The sequence below is a fragment of the Microcebus murinus genome, chromosome X (assembly GCF_040939455.1).
Source record: "Microcebus murinus isolate Inina chromosome X, M.murinus_Inina_mat1.0, whole genome shotgun sequence".
NCBI classification, from domain to species: Eukaryota; Metazoa; Chordata; class Mammalia; order Primates; family Cheirogaleidae; genus Microcebus; species Microcebus murinus.
In genome coordinates, this window is record NC_134136.1 from 36,923,928 (window position 1) to 36,939,868 (window position 15,941).

Genomic DNA, 15,941 nt, shown 5'->3' on the forward strand with positions numbered 1-15,941 from the left:
GCAGCAGCAGAGACCCCAGAGGTCTGGTGTACTTGCTGTATTCTTAGGGAATATGGCCACACCTGCCAGTTCTGTACCACCAGAGTAGGCATGTTCTCTTACATGGAAGCTAATGGTCATAGGTCATTTTATGAATCCAAATAAAGTGGGGGTTTGTTTAACATCTTTCTTCTTCCTCTTGTATTTCTCTTGTATTTTCTTTTTTTCTTCCTTGTATTTTCTTTTTTTTCCTTCTCATCATTCGTTTACTTTCATTCCCTTTTTTGCTTTCTTTATGTACATCTTCTTTTTCTAATTTTGCAATTGCAAATAATCATTAAATTAATGATTATATTATCTTTTGGTACTTTTAATTGGATATATAATTAACTAATTTAATTTAATATATTTAGATAATTTTATCTAGTGTTTTCCCATAAAATTCTTCTCTTTTTTGTTCATTTTCTCTAGACTATCAGAGTCTAACTTACAATCAAACTTGTAAACTTAAAATCCTTAACCTTCAGCCTGAAAGTCTGGGTGAAAAAAAAAAAAAAATCCTTAACCTATCAGGTCAATAGGAACCATTAGAAAGTTTTGAGCACTATGAAATTCAAAAATGTAATACAAAAAGAAAATGGGATCCAGTATATCATTATAACTTTTCAGAATGCATGTATTTGGTCAAACAAATGCAGCGTGATAGGGAGCAAGATCCTAAAAGTGGTCGTAGATTACAGAGGCTCTGCTAGGGCTCATACAAGAATCACATTGGAAATATCTTGATGACTAAGCAAAGAATAGAGGCAGCTTTAGCTTTAATGTTAAAGAAACAATCACCTGACTGAATAAATACAGTCTTGTTGGATTAGTGGAAGGATTATGGTTATGTAAGAAGAGGGAAGAAGAGATAGATTGAATACTAAAACTTTTCTATCTGGAAGAAAAAAACATACTGAGAACCATTAGTCTAATAAAGCCTTAACTTTTAGGGGATAGGGAGACATTGGGAGTACATAAAATCACTCACCTTTAAAAAATTTGGAGAATAATAATCCAGGATTCTGCATCATTGTGGGCACCCTATAGCACCGATGCAACCAAACACCCCTGACCTCATCATTATGGGTCTAACTTTTATATACCTCCTTTTCTCTTCTTTATGAGACCAGGTGGTTCTGTCCCAAATTAGGCATTAGGTTAGGTTTTTTTTAATTACTTTGTAATGTACAAAGTACTTTCATATCCATTGTCTAATTTGATTTTCACAACTATGATCAAGAAAAATGACAAATATTGGGTTTTTTTCATTTTATATACAAAGAAACTGGCTAAGAGGTTAAGTAACTTACTAAAAACCACAGTCAGAAAGTGATGGAGGTAAGACTTGAATCTAACACCTGTCAATTCTAAATCCTTCCCTTTTTCAATTATGCCATGTTGTCTTTCACTCTCACATAACCTTGAGTCAGTCACTTCTCTCTGAACCAGTTTTTTTCTTTTTAGAAAAATGGATAAATTAAATTAAATCAATGATTTTCAACCTGGGGAACTTTTGAAGATTCCTAGGCCCATCCCAAACATATTATATTAAAATTCCAAATGATTCTGATGATCCACCAGGTTTAAGAGCCATTTTTATCAGTCATCTTCAGTTTGAGAAAAGCATAACCTTTTGGATATATGAAAAATTTCCAAGAGGTGTACAAGCATAATTTTAAAGAAATCAATTTTCAAGTCTTCAACTTTCATATGTACTTTCTCCTAAAGCCAATCTGTTTGTGAATGTTCTTTGGGTGATCTCCTTTCCCATATCTCCTTTTAACTCTCACACATCTCCCACTTTATAAAAGAGTCATACTACGGCATATTGCCTTGAAGTGTGAAAACCTCTGGGAAACAAATTGAAAAGGACAATTCAAAATAATGGTTTTGTTAAAGTCTCCATTAACTGAGGCTTTATAACTCATTTTAATCCATGTCATTAAGAAATATATTTCTAATAAAAGTTTACTTTTTGTTTAATAATTATAAAGATTGATAGTATGTATGGTTTTAATTAGCTGTGAATTAATAATAATTATAATGATGACAGGTCAAAATAAAACATTTAACATGAAAAATCCGGTTACAGAAATTTTTTTTTTTTTTTTTTTTTTTTATTTTTTTTTTTTATTTTGGCATATTATGGGGGTACAGATTTTAAGGTTTCAATAAATGCCCATTCCCCCCCTCCCCCCAAAAGTCTGAGTCTCCATCATGACCATCCCCCAGATGGTGCACATCTCACTCACTATGTATGTATATACCCGCCCCCCCTCCCCCCTCCCACCTGCCCAATACCCTATTACTGTAGCACCTATGTGTCTACTTAGGTGCTACTCAGTTAATACCAGTTTGCTGGAGAATATATCTGGTGCTTGTTTTTCCATTCTTGGGATACTTCACTTAGTAGTATGGGTTCCAGCTCTAACCAGGAAAATATAAGGTGTGCTATATCACCATTGTTTCTTAGAGCTGAATAGTACTCCATGGTGGACATATACCACATTTTATTAATCCATTCTTTGATTGATGGGCACTTGGGCTGTTTCCACAGCCTTGCAATTATGAATTGTGCTGCTATAAACATTCGAGTGCAGGTGTCTTTTTTGTAGAGTGTCACTGGATCATTTGGGTAGATGCCCAGCAATGGGATTGCTGGATCAAATGGTAGATTCACTTGTATCGCTTTAAGGTATCTCCATATTGCTTTCCACAGAGGTTGAACTAGTTTGCAGTCCCACCAGCAGTGTAGGAGTGTTCCTCTCTCTCCGCAACCACGCCAGCATTTATTGTTTGGAGATTTTTTGATAAAGGCCATTCTCACTGGGGTTAAGTGATATCTCATTGTGGTTTTGATTTGCATTTCCCTGATGATTAGAGATGTTGAGCATTTCTTCATATGTTTGTTGGCCATTCTTCTGTCTTCTTTAGAAAAATTTCTGTTCAAGTCCTTTGCCCACTTTTTAATGGGGTTATTTGATTTTTTCTTCCTAATTTTCGTGAGTTCTAAGTATATTCTAGTTATCAGTCCCTTATCGGATGCATAGGATGCAAAAATTTTCTCCCATTCTGTAGGCTGTCTGTTTACTTTCATGACTATTTCTTTGGCTGTGCAGAAGCTTTGTAGTTTGATCATGTCCCATTTATTTATTTTTGTTGCTGCTGTGATTGCCTTTGGGGACTTCTTCATAAACTCTTTGCCCAGGCCGATGTCTAGGAGAGTGTTTCCAACTTTTTCCTCTAGAGTTCTAATAGTTTCATATCTTAGGTTTAAGTCTGTTATCCAGCGTGAGTTGGTTTTTGTGAGAGGTGAAAGGTGTGGGTCCTGATTTAGCCTTCTACAGGTGGCTATCCAGTTTTCCCAGCACCATTTATTGAAGAGGGATTCTTTTCCCCAGCGTATGTTTTTGTCTGCTTTGTCAAAGATGAGATGGCTATATGAGGATGGTTTTATATCAGGATTCTCACATCTGTTCCACTGGTCAATATTCCTGTTTTTGTGCCAATACCATATTGTTTTAATTACTACAGCTTTGTAGTATAGTTTGATATCTGGCATATTAATGCCTCCCATTTTGTTTTTGTTGCCTAGAATTGCTCTTGATATTCGGGGTCTTCTTTGGTTCCATACGAAGCGTAAAATTATTTTTTCTATATCTGTGAAGAATGCTGATGGGATTTTAATAGGTATTGCATTGAATCTGTAGATCAGTTTGGGTAGTATAGACATTTTGATGATATTGAGTCTGCCGATCCACGAGCATGGTATGGATTTCCATCTGTTTACATCCTCTGCTATTTCCTTCCTCAGTGTTTCATAGTTCTCCCTGTAGAGGTCTTTTACCTCTTTGGTTAAATATATTCCTAGGTACTTTAATTTCTTTGTTGCTATTGTGAAGGGAATTGAGTCTTTGATTTGGTTCTCAATTAGATTGTTGTTGGCGTATATGAATGCCTCTGATTTCTGTGTATTAATTTTGTATCCTGAGACTTTACTAAATTCATTGATCAGTTCCAGGAGTTTCTTGGTTGAATCCTTGGGGTTTTCTAGATACAATATCATATCATCAGCAAACAGTGAAAGTTTGATCTCTTCTGCCCCTATTTGGATACCTTTGATTCCATTTTCCTGTCTGATTGCTGTAGCCAAGACTTCCAGCACTATGTTGAACAGAAGTGGAGATAGTGGGCAGCCTTGTCTGGTTCCAGTTCTAAGTGGGAATGATTTCAATCTTTCCCCATTCAGTATGATGTTGGCTATGGGTCTGTCATATATGGCTTGTATCATTTTTAGGTATGTCCCTTCTATGCCTATTTTCTTAAGTGTTCGTATCATGAAAGGGTGTTGAATTTTGTCAAAAGCTTTTTCTGCATCTATTGAAAGGATCATGTGATCTTTATTTTTGCTTCTGTTTATGTGGTGAATTGCATTTATAGATTTACGTATGTTGAACCATCCCTGCATCCCTGGGATGAAGCCCACTTGGTCGTGGTGGATTATTTTTTTGATAAGTGTCTGTATTCGGTTAGCTAAGATTTTGTTGAAAATTTTTGCATCTATATTCATTAGGGATATTGGTCTGTAGTTTTCTTTTTTTGTTGCATCCTTTCCTGGTTTTGGTATCAGGGTAATATTCGCTTCATAAAAGGTGTCGGGGAGGTTTCCGTTCTTCTCGATGTTGTGGAATAGTTTCTGCAAGATAGGTACTAGTTCTTCTTTGTAAGTATGGTAAAATTCAGGTGTGAAGCCATCTGGACCGGGACTTTTCTTTTTAGGGAGATTTTTAATTGCTGTTTCTATTTCAGCTGTTGAGATTGGTCTGTTCAGGGAATCTATTTCTTCCTGGTTGAGCCTAGGGAGGCTGTGTGTTTCTAGAAATTTGTCCATTTCCTCCACATTTTCCAGTTTGTGTGCATAAAGATTTTTGTAGTATTCATAAATTGTATCTTGTATCTCTTTGGGATCAGTTGTGATATCTCCTTTTTTATTCCTGATGGAGCTTATTAGAGATTTCTCTTTTCTGCTTTTCGTTAGCTTAGCCAACGGCGTGTCAATCTTGTTTATTTTTTCAAAGAACCAACTTTTTGTTTTATTAATCTCCTGAATAGCTTTCCTGTTTTCAATTTCGTTTAGTTCTGATTTGATCTTGTTGATTTCACTTCTTCTGCTGGGTTTGGGGTTGGTCTGTTCTTCTTTTTCCAGCTCTTTGAGTCGTTTCATTAGATTGTCTATTTGTGATCTTCTTGCCTTTTGGTTATAGGCATTTATGGAGATAAACTTTCCTCTCAGAACTGCTTTAGCTGTGTCCCAGAGGAGTTGATAACTTGTCTCTCCATTGTCGTTTTCTTCATAGAAGTTTTTTATTTCCGTCTTGATTTCTTCATTTACGAAGTAATCATTTAGTAGGAGGTTGTTTAATTTCCACGTTTTTGTGTAGAAATGTGAGTTTCTGTTAGGGTTGATTTCTAGTTTTATTCCACTGTGATCTGAGAAGGTACATGGTATGATTTCTATTTTTTTAAATTTCTTGAGATTTTCTTTGTGTCCTAGGATATGGTCAATCTTAGAGAATGTCCCGTGAGCTGATGAGAAGAACGTATATTCAGTGGATTTTGGGTAGAATGTTCTGTAGATGTCTGTCAGACCCAATTGTTCTAGAGTTTTGTTTAAGTCCATTATTTCTTTATTAATTTTCTGTTTGGAGGATCTGTCTCGTGCCGTCAGTGGGGTGTTGAAATCCCCGGCGATTATGGAGTTGCTATTAATCCATTTGCTTAGCTCCAGTAAGGTTTGCTTTATGAATCTGGGTGCACCTAAGTTGGGTGCATATATATTTAAAATTGTTATCTCTTCTTGTTGGACTGTGCCCTTCACCATTATATAATGACCCTCTTTGTCTTTTACTACTTTTGTTGGTTTAAAAACTAAATCGTCTGAAATTAGAACTGCCACACCAGCCTTCTTTTGGCTTCTGTTTGCTTGGAATATTGATCTCCACCCTTTTATTTTTAGTCTATGTGCATCCTTGCAGGTTAAATGTGTTTCCTGAAGACAGCATATACTTGGCCTGTATTTTCTTATCCATTCAGCCAGCCTATGTCTCTTGAGTGGAGAGTTTAAGCCATTCACATTTATTGAGAGAACTGATAGGTAAGGTAGATTACTGATCATTCTGTTGGGTTGGATGTTGTTGCTATGATTTGTGTCTTGAGCCATTGTAATATCTGGCCTTTAATATCTTTGGGTTTTGGTTGTTTTTATATCCGTGGATTATTATTATGATGTTCCGTGCATAACGCTGTTTTAAGTACTTCTTGTAGGGCTGGTCTTGTCTTGGTGAATTCTCTGAGCCTTTGCTTGTCTGCGAATGTTTTTATTTCTCCTTCATATATGAAGCTTAGTTTTGCAGGGAATAATATTCTAGGCTGGGCATTGTTTTGTTTCAAAAGAGTGAGAATGGGGCCCCAGTCTCTCCTTGCTTGTAAAGTCTCATTAGAGAAGTCTGATGTTATTCGAATTGGCTTTCCCTTGTATGTCACTTGCTTCTTTTGTCTTACAGCTCTTAGAAGGGTCTCTTTAGTTGATACTTTGGTCAGTCTGATGACTGCATGACGTGACGTCTTCCTGTTTGCATTGAATCTCCCAGGGGTCCTCTGGGCTTCTTGAACTTGTATATCGAGATTTTGAGCAAGACCTGGGAAATTTTCCTCTATTATATCTTCAAAAAGCTTGTCCAGCCCTTGAGTGCTGTCTTCCTCCCCTTCGGCTAAACCTATGACCCTCACGTTAGGTTTTTTCACATAATCCCACAGCTCTTGTAGACTTTGATCTTTTCTCTTGTTTCTCTGCTGTATTTCTGTGACTGATTTATTTAATTGGAAGGTGTTATCTTCAAGCTCTGAGATTCTTTCTTCTGCTTGATCCACCCTGTTCTTGAGACTTTCCACAGTATTTTGTAGTTCTCTGAGTTGATTCTTCATCTCCAGGACTTCGGTTAAAGTTTTCTTCACTGTGTCAATCTCTTTGTTGAACCTTTGTTCCATTTCTTGGAGGTTTTTTGTGTTTTCTTGGTGTTGGTTGTTGAGTTGTTGTTGCAGCTGGGTGAGTGTTCTTATGATCCACATACGAAATTCCTTTTCTGTCATATTGGTTGCCTGATTTTGGTCGGTGTCCGTTTCTAGGGGGCTGGTGCTCCTCCTTGGGGGTGTGTTTTCCGTTTGGTTCTTCATATTTCCTGAGTTCTTTCGCTGATTTCTTCCCATGTCGATCAGTTGTTGTTTCTTTCCTTAGGTTATTGTTTGGGTATTCACACACCTTGTTTAGTTTCTGAGGCGTTAGGTGGTGCCTGTGGGTGAAATTGGACCACTCCCTGTATATTGAGTCAGTGGGTGCCGTGGAAAGGCTGTGCAAGATGCTGTCCCTGTCAGTAGGTGGCGTTTGCTTGGAGGAACAGGCTATGGTGTTGATTTTGAGTCCTGTTATCAGCTCTCGTTCTGGGCGGAGCTGGGTTGGGTAAGCCTGCCCTCAGGCCGTTAGCAGGGGTCAAAGTTCTGTTCTCTGCTGTCAGGGCGGGGCTGGGATGGTCCCGCTCAGCCAGAAAGTCTGGGTGTGGGGGTGGGGCTGTCTGAGACCCACAGTCTGCAGCAGGCCTCGCTTCTTTCCACCCTCCCCAACTCCGCAGCTACTCCTGAGCCTCTGCCAGCAGGCCAGACCACAAGCCACCAGGCCTCCCCGGACTGTGATGCCGGCGGGGAGGTTCCCTGCACAGGAACGCCACCTGGGTTGGGCGCACGGCCTCCTCCTGGGACGTTCCGCCCGATCCGCCCCTGGAGGCACACAGACCTCTAGGACGCCGATCCGCCCCTGGAGGCACACAGACCTCAGTAGGCTGTTCACGTATAATCCTTCTGTGCCCCGGGCAATGCTAGCCCTCGGTGCAGGGGATCTGGTCTGCAGGTCCGACCTCTGGGTCCCAGAGTTCAAACTGTATTCCCACCAGGGAGAGGGTTTCCGGTCCTAATTCACCCACAGGGAGCCCAAGCTGGGTCTATGTCTCTCAGCCTCTGAGTCGGCACCGTTTTCCTGGGAACAAGGTGCCAGCAGCACCTGGGAGGGCGGGCGGGGTCCCAAACGGGAAGGTCCCGTTCCCTGGAGGTGCCTCCGGCTGGTGGCTGTATTGTCTCTCTGGGCAGCCGCGGGTAGGGTCGGCGGAGGGGGGGAGGAGGTAATATGGCGCCTGCCGCGCGACTCTCCGTGCACACGGAGGTGCCCGGAGGAAGTTGGGAACCTGGTGCCACGTCTGTTACAGGCTCACCGTTGGCAGGCGGCCGCAGTCTCTGGGCTGATGTCCGCAGGTCTCTCCACCCGCTGGGGAGCCCACCAGCAGTCCCGAATGCAGGGGAGGGGAAATAGCAAATCCACCTACCCTTGCCGCTGGTCTCCGGGCTGCTCCGGTGGTCTCAGCCTCCGGTTCTCCTCCGCAGCCTCCTCCCGTGGAGTCTCCCGGGGTCTCAGGTACCCCTCCTTCCGGCCCTTGTCCGCTGTATGCTCGTCTTCTTGCTTCTTTTCTCTAGTTTCTGCTAGAATCGGTCTTTTCTGCAGAGACCCTCTGTCTGGCGGTGTTATTCGTCCGCCATCTTGCTCCGCCCCCCGGTTACAGAAATTTTTAAAAAGGTATTTTAAAATTTTGTTTCAGAGAAATATGGTACAATGATCAATAAGACTTCCAAAAATAAAGATATATTACATTAGGATAAAACTGTGAAAGAAATAGAATGGAAATATAATTTTTAAATGCAAAAGGAAATGATGTATAATTGTCAGCTGTTAAAGATGAGTTTATGTATTTTCTATAATGGCTAATGTTACGTTTTAAATCATTACATTGGTTACATTTAAAAGAATGACATAAAAGTTTACTTTTAAATATCAATATTCACAAAACACCATAAATGGGAGGTAGCAAGGTAGAAATGTGCTTTGCAAATTCTCAGCCCCTGGTATTACAAAGAGAATAGAAGGATGCGTTAGGAGCTGAGAGACAATAGCCAATATCTTAATTCTGGCACAGTATCAATTTAAACTCCTGATGAAAAAATAGGTATCAAATTTTAATATAATATCTGATCAAAATTTATATATCATATCACTTAAAAATGTGTGAAGGGTTGCCATCATTTTTTATCATTCTGTTGTGAGTAAATGAGAAAGGAGAGGCTGGATAACTGGTAGAGATAACTTCTACTGCTCCTATCAACTGTAAATATCAAAGACTAGTTTCTTTTGTTTTTTCTTCACTTCCTTCCTCTCATTTTTTTCCCTTTTCACTTATTCATCTTCAAACTTGTCTGTGGTTGCTATGCATATTTGTCAGCACTACTGTTATCCCTGGGCTTAAAGAGATTGCAGACCCTCACAAGACACATACTAGGAAAGTCTTAGAAGAAAAAACAGCAGCCTGGTAGAGGAAATATTGATAAGATATGGTAAAGACTCAGTCTGTGTCCCTCATTTGTGTGCAATAAATTACTAAATATTCTCCGTAAGACACCATTGTTTATAAGATGCATCACTAGTTTAGAAACAGCATTGGGGAATATATAATAAGCTAACACAGTAAATGTCCACATACATTGTAAAATACATCCTGATTTTAGACATGTTAAAATATGAGTAAATATTAGAATTTAAGAAATAAAGTATATTTATTACCTAAGAAATGTAGACAAGTTTCTCTTTGAAAAGTTGTTTGTTATTGTTTTAGAAGAAACGAAAGTACCATCATGATGCTGTCCTTCATCTTTTTCTCTTCAATTCTTCCTAGGAACGGCTGGCAGCTGCCTTCGTCGCTTTAGTACCATGCCTTTCATGTTCTGCAACATCAATAATGTTTGCAACTTTGCTTCAAGAAATGACTATTCTTATTGGCTGTCCACCCCAGAGCCCATGCCAATGAGCATGGAACCCCTAAAGGGCCAGAGCATCCAGCCATTCATCAGTCGGTAAGGAATTGGTTTAGCTTTGATTATTAACAATTCCCAGTTAGTTTAGCTAGCCAGAAATGAATCCAAAGCTAATAATCTGATGATATTCCTCCCAGGTTAGGTAGAACAGAGGTACCTTTTAATATTCAATTCACTATTTAGTTTGATCCATATTTATTGGGAATCTGCTTTTGACCAGGCTCCATTATAGACATAATGTAATATATAAAGAATTCATAATCTAGTAATTAGGCCAATATACATAATTAATCTAATGTATATCAGGCTTGGGCTAAGTGCCACAATATTTTATTTTATTTTAATTTTTTTGAGACAGAATCTCATTCTGTTATCCTGGCTAGAGTACAGTGGTGTCATCATAGCTCACTACAACCTCAAACTCCTGAGCTCAAGTGATCCTCCTGCCTTACTCTCCCAAGAAGCTGGGACTACAGGCGCATGCCACCACATCCGGCTAATTTTTCTATTTTTTTTGTAGAGATGGGGTCTTTCTGTTCTTGCTTAGGCTGGTCTTGAACTCCTGACCTCAAGTGATCCTCCTGCCTTGGCCTCCCAGAGTGCTAGGATTAAAGGCATGAGCCACTGTGCCTGCCCTAACTGCTACAATAGATCTAATAAAATGTTATAAAAATATCAAGAAAGGGATATTTAATTTCAACTGGAGTCATCTGGGATAAGTATATGGAAGAAATTGTCTCGAACTGGTCGGTCCTTGACAGATGGGAAGGACTTGAGGCACAGGCAATTTATAAAGGGGAAAGACATGCTAGGCAGAGAAAATGAGAATAGGTAATATATAAATGTGTCTAGAATGTACTATGTAAAAATTGCATAGAAAGAAAAGATTGTAAAGTTAGCTTGGGTCCAGATGGTAGATTTCATTGCCAAATTGTAGTTTGAGATTTATTTGGCATATTACAAGAAGCTCCAAAATATTTTTGAGGTACACCTCAGGGGAGATTACTGAGCCATCAGTGTGTAACATGGATTACAGAAGGAATAGTCCTGAAGTAGAGAGAACATTTGGATTAAAGGGTATTGCTATAGTCCTAATATGAGTGGATTGGAACCACAGTGACATGTATCATGTTATTAGGCTAGATAGAGTTTGGCAATGATTCACTATGGGAAGGAGGAAGTGATAGCTGAGATTTTGAGCATAAGTAACTAAGAGAAGGGTAGTACAATTAATAGAGATTTCCTGGAGTTTTGCCACCTTGAAATCCTAATTTAACTTGATCTCCTAGGAATGTTAGATATTGCCATTTTTCTTCTGATCATGACCCGGGATTCCAATAACTATAACAGAGGAATCATTGGAAAGTCCAGCTCCTTTGATACTGAATGTAAAGATTAAAGGTAGTTCAGCCTTAGTAACCAATTCATGGTGCCCTTTTTAACACATTTGCCTAAATCCTTTGGAAATTCATTTGTGTGTGTGTGTGATTTTTTTTTCAGTCCCAACTCTTGGGAGTAAAAGGTCCTCTAAATATATTAGCTATTATGTAGGTAAACTGCCAAATTGGCCTAAGTCATATTTCAAGATGTCCCTTCATGTTCTTTATTAAAGATCTGGTAGGCTCAGTGGTATTTGTTCCGTTGCTGTTTTACTTGATTTTGTAGATTTCAGTCACATCTCCAAGTATGTGGGTATCTGCCCAGCATTCTGGACATGTTGTACTTCTCCAGATAGGTCTAAATGGTTAATAAATGTCCTTTGGACCAAGAATAATGGGTGGAGATTGAGAAAGTGTCTATTTCTTGTCTTTTCCAGTTTATCAGACATTTTTCTTGCCACAGTTCCAGCATTAGTAAATGTCTACCCTCCATTTGGGCATTTTGATAGCAAGTACTATGTGCAATACAGTAAGCCAATCTCTTATAGCAATTATGGCATTGACTACAGCAAATATGAATATGAATTTAGGGCAGAATAAAAAATGGAAATGCCATTACAGTGATTCTGCAGTTTCTTGGAAAAAGTTTTAGTTCATAACATACACACACACACACACACACCACGTATATTGGGAGACAGTGCTTATACAAAATCAATTCTCAAAGTGCATTTTTTACCTTTTCTGAGCATTGAAGACACCTTGTGGGGCTCTATACCAGGAAGGCTTTGAAAGAAGAAGGACTACTATTTCCAACATACTCTGTAGATTATGTTCCCTCTCCCTTTCCTTTGCCAGATGTGCAGTATGTGAAGCGCCAGCTGTGGTGATTGCAGTTCACAGTCAGACCATCCAGATTCCCCATTGTCCTCAGGGATGGGATTCTCTGTGGATTGGTTATTCCTTCATGATGGTATGAAACACTCTTCCTTGCCTTTGTCATCATAGCTGACTATCCCTTTAATCTGCATTTCTCCCCAATATGAGGAATCTCTGTCATTTGCATAATAAGAAGATTAAACCTTAAATAACTGTCCAGGCACTGTGTTCCCCCTCATGTATTTTCTGTAATATATTTTCATAAACTTCCTATTACTTATTACTTTTGTAGAATACCCTTAGCGTGAATATTCTCTAACCTCTGGGCCTAGTCCCTTCACTGGATTTGAATTTTTGACTAAGCTCAGCACACATCTTTGGATATTCAGTGAGGTATTATGGCACATGGATATTGTGGCACATTTTTCCTTGTCTTTTCTAGCATACAAGTGCAGGGGCAGAGGGCTCAGGTCAAGCCCTGGCCTCCCCTGGTTCCTGCTTGGAAGAGTTTCGTTCAGCTCCCTTCATCGAATGTCATGGGCGGGGTACCTGTAACTACTATGCTAACTCCTACAGCTTTTGGCTGGCAACTGTAGATGTATCAGACATGTTCAGGTAAGATGCTTATGGCTTTAGTTTAGGTCTAAAACTTTCTTCAGAGATGCTAAGCAAGAGAGAGACAATTCATGGATGGTTTATCCCCAACAAATGTGAGGAATTTATTGGGCTATGTGTTTTATTCTTACTTATTCTCCTCATATACTTGACTCAGGTCAGAAAAACCAACTTGACTAATATTAGGTAAATGTGGTTTGCAATGCCTTGGTGTAGTAAACCTTCAATATCAAAACAAATAGACAAAGAAAGGTTATCTCTTCAACTAGATTGAGGCCACCTCAGGAATTGAAACTACAGTCTATGTTCTCTCCCCCTTGTCCAGAGGTCTCATTTTCCAGGATTCTCAGTTTGAATTAGTAAGACTGCATACAATACATATACCTCAGGATACTTTAATTTATTGATTTTTTTCAGTTTAAATGTATTTTTATGTGTTGCTTCGTTCATTTATCATTACTTGATATTTTTCTGCTGGTCCTTATCATGTATTCATCATCGGTTGCCCAGATCTCACTTATTCTATGACTATTGGAAAAAAGATATCAGAGAAAGAGAGGGAGACACAAATGTATAAAGATAACAGTGGTAGGGAGAACAGCACAAACATACCTGTGACCACTAATGGCTCTTAGGCCATACCAGTCACTGCATTAGATCATATAGCTCAAAAGTAATCCATTAAATCACTAGGAGGACTACATAACATAAAGAGAATGTTTAAGTATAAATTTGAACCAGTAATAGAATTGAAATACCAGAAAAGGTGAATCTGATTGTCTTGTTTCTATTTCCCAGTAAACCTCAGTCAGAAACGCTGAAAGCAGGAGACTTGAGGACACGTATTAGCCGATGTCAAGTGTGCATGAAGAGGACATAACATTTTGAAGAATTCCGTGTGTGTTTTTAAATGTGATATATATATAAAATTCCCAGGATGCAATGTCTCATTCTCCCTAACTTTAACCACTGCTGCCATCAATGGTGCTACTATATATGACCAAGAGAACATGCTGACTAGTAACCATGAAGATTCAGATGTACCTCAGGATTGTGCCAGAGCAAAGTCTCTGTTATTTTCTGTGAAAGAAATACGGAAATGAATTTACTTTTTGGGTCCAGAATGACTTTCTCCAAGAATTATAAGATGAAGTTTATATATTTTGCCCAGTGACTTAAACAGCACGTTAAAAATTCAATTAAGAGAAGAATCATACTGAGTAAAATAAAAGACTGAAGTTTGGGGGAAGAATTATTTTTCATGGTGCTACTAATCCTACTGTATCCCAGGTTTTTAATATAAAAGTGTTAGGCTTATTTTGCTCTGTAAGTAAAGAATGTGTATATTGTGTAAACAGCCTTTTATCTCAAAATGTTGAGTCATTTAGATGTGACCGGGCATGAATCACTCTTTACAGAAAATGTAGGAAAGCTTAGAATACAGACAGCAAGATTTTATATCCATGCTTATCAAAGTGAGAAAAGATATACTCTTGTATCGAGTTACTACTGAGAGTACATTTATTTTGAGTTTTATCCCCGAAGTTCTTATTTGATTTTTAAAAAAAATCATTTTAGTCACTTTAAGCAGAATTTTAAATGTTTGTGTTACATACCAAATTATAATATCCAATGGAGCAATGTCTCTTTTGCTGTATTCTCTAAGACTCAAGAAGACCAGATGCCCCTATTTTCATCTTTCTTGCATCTTGTTTTTGCTTATTTCTGACTGGACAAAGTTCTCCCCAACAATTTTGAGAAACAAAAATACACATGGAAAAACTAACCATTCTTTTCCCTGTGCTTCTTATGTAAGAATTATTCTTCTGTGGTCTCTGCTTGTAAAAGAACTGAGAAGATAAAACTTGGTTAGTCTCCTCTCTTCAATTATAAAAAGCCAATTGATGTTTCTTATTATTTTTTATTTTAAACAGTTTATTATAAATAGTCATAGGATACCTATTTCCCTAGCTGTCATCTTCTCACTTACTGTTTTTAACCCACCAATATCAATTTAATTAAAGATATATGTTGTAAGGATGGTTTGTTGTGTATCTCTTCAGGCTATGTGTACAAAACCTGCTCATTTACAGATAGACTGCACATCTGCACATCAACAAGTGGTCCTTTCCCAGGGAATCAGTTGCTGCAGACTTTGATCACTCTGATAGTTGATAGAATAAATACAATAATGTAAACTTTTTTCCAATGAAGAAAATAACCTATTATAAGATGTTTTTGAGATAATAAATTTCTTGACAACATTGTGTTGATGGCTGGGAAAGGAAGCAGAACTGGTTTCTATTTGAAGAAGTATTCATTAATAATGTTTACAACAAATTAGTGAGTTAATATTCCTAATGATTAAGAATGAACACATGTAGTTCTCTAAAATAGCCAAGGAATTGCTAAAAATAATAGGCATTAAAAGCCTCTATAATAAAAGTTGTGCTACACCTAAAATATAAAACAACCAAAACAATTTTGAGAATCTTAGATCCTAATATTAATCCATGCAAAATCTAAAACTTAGAGTCTATTGTGGTAAAGTGTAGGATTTTAACAATGGTAACTATCTAATAATTTGTTGGTTTTATCTAACCAATTGCAAATTTTAGCTTTATTTTTCCACATAGCCCCCCATGCATGAAAACACTAATAGGTAATTGTAACTGAAAATATCATATTTTTCTACAATTTTTCTACATGGTGTACACTGGAAGGTTGCCCCTTCAGTTACAATTGCAAACACTAATTCCAGAGATTGTGCTGTTTGTAGCTTTCCCTCTCAATTATAGCTGGTTGAAAACCTTGGTTCAAAAAGAGCCTTGTTTTAAACTGTTGTATGTACAACTAGTCTGTGTGTTTCTTAAATCCCCTAACTATTCCCAGACGTGCTTTGTTGTTTGAACTACATGAACCCAATCCATTCCAGCACCTTAATGTTGTTGACTCTCCCTTGCCACTGATTATTCAAAGATTATTCTGATCTAGCTGCTCTAGTAATTAGTTAGCTATGGTAAGTTTCACAGTCATACACAGTTAGTGGTTTTCCCACATTGGCAGGAAATGAATGAGCTG

The 15,941-nt window shown here is 38.2% G+C and overlaps 1 protein-coding gene across 1 annotated transcript in view; it reads left to right on the forward strand.

Annotated features, from left to right (window-relative positions):
• The window catches only part of COL4A5 (collagen type IV alpha 5 chain), a 223,403-nt gene extending 208,485 nt beyond the window's left edge, over nt 1-14,918 (forward strand). Inside the window, exons 48-51 of the mRNA XM_012750437.2 lie at nt 9,849-10,026; nt 12,225-12,339; nt 12,688-12,860; nt 13,659-14,918. Of these exons, the coding sequence (XP_012605891.1) occupies nt 9,849-10,026; nt 12,225-12,339; nt 12,688-12,860; nt 13,659-13,740 (548 nt within the window). The 3' untranslated portion in view covers nt 13,741-14,918. The remainder of the gene's footprint in view (nt 1-9,848; nt 10,027-12,224; nt 12,340-12,687; nt 12,861-13,658) is intronic.
• Nucleotides 14,919-15,941: the final 1,023 nt, after the last annotated feature.